This window comes from Pseudozyma flocculosa, assembly GCF_000417875.1.
Source record: "Pseudozyma flocculosa PF-1 unplaced genomic scaffold scaffold00015, whole genome shotgun sequence".
NCBI lineage: Eukaryota > Fungi > Basidiomycota > Ustilaginomycetes > Ustilaginales > Ustilaginaceae > Pseudozyma > Pseudozyma flocculosa.
In genome coordinates, this window is record NW_006920883.1 from 662,724 (window position 1) to 666,979 (window position 4,256).

Sequence of the window (4,256 nt, forward strand, 5' to 3'; positions counted from 1 at the left end):
ACCCCCCTCGCCCACGCTGGGTCGCGCCTTGGAGGCTACGGGCCGACGCCACCGCCTGGCTCGCCCCACAGTGACGCCTGCGGACTACTACCGTGATCGCCCTGATCTGAGGCACGTGGCAGTCCCCAGCCAGGCCAGCGATGACGCCGGCGACGCCAGCACGGGTACCACTGCTGGCCGCTACCGGCCACCCAAGGTCGACTTTCCCAAGTTCGACGCACCCGTTCGAGCCTGGACGCATTCCTCATTCAGTCGGAGGTCTGGCGCTCCACCCAGAGCATCCCCAGCGACCGCCGCATGATTGAGATCGTTGGCCTCAACCTCAAGGGCCGCGCCCAAGAGTGGTGGGTCAGCAAGATCAAGGCCGACCCCGACCGCGTCGGCGCCATCTTCCAGAGCTGGGAGACGTTCAAGCTCCGCCTGAAGGCCTTGTACGGCAACATCGACCCTGGCACCAAGGCCTTGTCCGAGCTGATGGCCCTTCGCCAGAGTGCCATGCCAAAGCGCTCAGCCTCGGAGTATGTCGAACGCTTCACGGCCCTTCTGCTCCGCTCCAACCTCGACAATGACGAGATGGCCGTCACGTTGTTCAAGACTGGCCTGGAGCCTGAGTTCCTCGAGCCGTTCGAGCGCAGCCCTCCCCAGACTCTCCCGGACTGGTGCCACAAGGTCGAGCGTCTCGATCGCGAGCGGGAGGACAACCGCCTACTGCGTGGTCGTTTCGACAAGAAAGGCACCGAGCGCCCTAGCCGCGCAGAAGGTGCGGAGAGGGGTGCTAGGGACAGGACAGTCCTCTCCCGCAATCGCGCCCTCGGCGGAGAAAATTCAAACCCCGCCCGAGAAGTCTCTCGCACGCGCCCCGCCGCCGGCAACGCCACCTCCACTTGCCAGGCCAATCCGCGGGTTGACAAGAAGCTGGCGGAGGCCCGCGCGCTCCGCAACCAGCGCCGCGCCGCTGGACTGTGCCTTGGCTGCGGCGAAGCCGGCCATTTCCTCGCCGACTGCACCAAGAAGGAGAGCAGCAAGATGGTGGCCCTCCTGACGGTGCTGGAGGACCTCGAGGCGTCCAGCGACGAGGGAGACGCCGAGGACGCGGAGCCCTCCTCCTTCTCCGAGTCGGACCAGGGAAACAAGTCGCAGGACAAGCACTGATGGCGTGCTCGGTCCTGCAAAACGCCTCGCCATCCTCCTGCATCAAAGACGGCTGCCACCTGTGCTTTTGGGCCAAGGCCGGGCAGCAGCCGGTCTTCGAGATGCCGGCCACCGTTGGAGGCCGGGACGCTCGCCTGCTGGCCGATACCGGCGCTGCGGCCACTTTCGTGTCACGGGCTTTTGTTGACAGGCACGGACTGGTCGAGGAGCCGCTCGGCAAGCCGACGAGCGTCGAGGACGTGCACGGGAACAAGTCGTTGGTCACCACTATGACGACCCAAACCCTGCGCATTGGCGATGCGAGGCTTGGCAGCCTCCCGCTCCTGGTGGCCGATATCGCTGGTTTCGATGTCGTCCTCGGGTTCCCTATGCTCCAGTCGCTCAGCCCACGTGTCGACTGGAGACAGGGCACTTTGGAATTCACCAAGGGCCTCTCCCGCGGAGAGCGGAGATGCGCCAAGCACAACGGGCGAGAACGGGCCACGCCGAGGAAGAGAGGTCGGCGTAGCCACTCACGCGCGGAGAGGAGTCTTGACGGGCTTTCAAGTCTCTCCGCAGCAGAGGAGAGGAGTGAAGGTGCCAGGACACCCCTCTCCGCGCCGCCGATTCGACCGGTACCCCACCGGCACGAGTTCGTCAGCGCTGAACAGCTGGTGCAGGCCGCCAGCCAAGACGGGCCGATTGGCATGATGTGGCTCGACGTTGACTGGCCCACGTTGCGGGCCTGTGGCTTTGTTGAGACCGGCGACGGCTCAGAGGAGGAGCCGGAGCCACCCGACATCGCTGGCATTCCAGCGGAGTACCGCAACTTTGCCAACGTCTTCAGCGAGAAGGAGGCAGACCGCCTGCCACCTCACGGCGAGCGCAATCTCAAGATGGAGCTAGAGGAGGGTGCCAAGCCGCCTCAAGGGCCCCTGTACCCTAAGGGCCCTCGAGAGCTGCAGGAGCTACGGCGCTACCTCGACGAGATGCTTGGCAAGGGCTTCATCCGCCCGTCGCGCAGCCCAGCGCGATCGCCCGTCCTCTACGTGCCCAAGAAGGACGGCAGCCTCCGCCTCTGCGTCGACTACCGCGGTCTCAACAAGATCACGGTCAAGAACCGCACGCCGCTGCCCCTCATCGACGAGATGCTTGGCCTGCTTTGCCGCGCAATGGTCTACACCAAGCTGGACCTGCGCGCGGCGTACAACCTGATCCGCATCGCTGCCGGTGATGAATGGAAGACGGCGTTTGGCACTGACTTTGGCCTATTCGAGTATCTGGTGATGCCTTTTGGCCTTGCCAATGCACCAGGGCATTTCCAGACAGTGGTCAACACCATCTTCAGGGACATCCTGGGGGTGTACGTCGTCATCTACCTCGATGACTTCTTCATCTTCAGCGCTAACCCGGCTGACCACACCAAGCACGTCCGCGAGGTGCTGCGGCGTCTTCGAGAGCATCGCCTGTTCTGCAAGCTCTCCAAGTGCCAGTTCAACACCACCGAGGCGGATTTCCTTGGCTACATCGTCACGCCAACGGGCCTCTCCATGGAAGCGGAGAAGATCAAGGCCATCGCGGAGTGGCCAGAGCCCCGGTCCATCCACGACATCCAGGTCTTCCTAGGCTTTGCGAACTACTACCGCCGCTTCATCTGGCACTACTCTCGCATCACCCGACCGCTCACAGATCTGGTCAAGCCGGTGCAGCGTTTCCGCAAGTTCGAGCTGCCGGAGGCGGCCAAGACGGCGTTTGCCAACCTCAAGAAGGTGTTTTCCTCGGCGCCCATCCTCTGGCATTTCGACTACGACTTGCCGACGAGGGTGGAGACCGATGCCAGCGACAACGCCATCGCTGGGATCCTGAAGCAGGAGCACGACGGCCTCTGGCACCCCGTTGCCTTCTACTCCAGGAAGATGACAAGCGCCGAGGCCAACTACAAGATCCACGACAAGGAGCTCCTCGCGGTCGTCGCCTCGCTCTGCCACTGGTACCAGTTCCTAGCCGGACTGCCCAGCCGCTTCGGCGTGCTCACCAACCACGATGCGCTCAAGTATTTCGCCACGCAGCGGTGGATCTCGCGCCGCCAAGCTCGATGGGCGCTGCATCTGGCCAACTTTGACTTCGAGATCGTCTACCGGCCTGGCAAGCTCGGCGGCAAGCCAGACGCCCTGACACGCAGGTTGGATATGACTCCTAAGGAGGGGGACGATGCCGACGCCAACTACAGGACGGTCCTGAGCCCCTCGCTCTTTGTGGGAGCCGTTAGTACAAGACGCGCCAAGGCGCGCGCCAGCCTCGACGATGTCCTTCAACTGGCAAGCCGTTCCACGCTCGTTGACCTGTGCAAGGCCTACCAGCCGCTGGACCCGTGGCTCAAGACGCAACTAGCCTCGGTCAAGCGCAGGGAAGGCCTAGCCCAGAAGGCAGATGGCCTCTGGTACGTGCACGATCGGCTAGTGGTGCCGGAAATCCCAAGTCGCGGGAGAGGAGTGTCCGCTGCCCAGGACCCCTCTCCGCGCAATGTGGAGGTGGAGGCCACCACGCGCAGAGGAGACATCTCGCCCCCTGAATCCTCTGCGCAGCCCGCCAGCCCGGGCCACGACCCCCGGTCCACCACAGGCCTAAGCCGAGAGCACCTGCGGTACATGGTGATGACCCAGGTGCACGACAGCCAGCCAGCCGGCCACCCTGGGCGCGACGCCACGATGGAGCATGCCCAACGGCTGTACTACTGGCCCAACATGAAGTCGTTGGTCGCGGACTACGTCGCGTCCTGCGATGCCTGCGCCCGTACCAAGAGGCCTCGTCACCGGCCGTACGGCTACCTACAGCCGCTGAAGACGCCTGACCGCCCATGGGGCTCGATTTCGGCCGACTTCATCGAGGGGCTGCCGCTCTCCGACAGGTACGACTCGATCCTGGTCGTGGTTGACCGGCTCACCAAGACCGCGGTAATGGTGCCCACAACGAAGGACGTCACTTCGGCGCAGACCGCTGCTCTGTTCGAGAAGCACGTCTTCTCTCGTTTTGGCCTTTTTAGGGTTACAAGGGTATCCCCAAAACAAACAGGGTAGGGGTGCTTATTGAAAGTTGTTCATATGCCATTTGTGAGTACTTTTGGG

At 63.5% G+C, this 4,256-nt stretch overlaps 2 protein-coding genes across 2 annotated transcripts; both read left to right on the top strand.

Annotated features, from left to right (window-relative positions):
* Window positions 1-297: 297 nt before the first annotated feature.
* PFL1_04691 (uncharacterized protein) lies at window positions 298-1,152 on the top strand (the record flags this gene model as incomplete). The annotated part of the gene is made up of 2 exons (XM_007882217.1): window positions 298-760; window positions 845-1,152. 2 exons carry the CDS (start codon window positions 298-300, stop codon window positions 1,150-1,152), a joined length of 771 nt encoding a protein of 256 aa, XP_007880408.1.
* A 101-nt stretch (window positions 1,153-1,253) lies between these two features.
* PFL1_06884 (uncharacterized protein) lies at window positions 1,254-3,759 on the top strand (the record flags this gene model as incomplete). The annotated part of the gene is made up of 2 exons (XM_007882220.1): window positions 1,254-3,571; window positions 3,717-3,759. 2 exons carry the CDS (start codon window positions 1,254-1,256, stop codon window positions 3,757-3,759), a joined length of 2,361 nt encoding a protein of 786 aa, XP_007880411.1.
* Window positions 3,760-4,256: the final 497 nt, after the last annotated feature.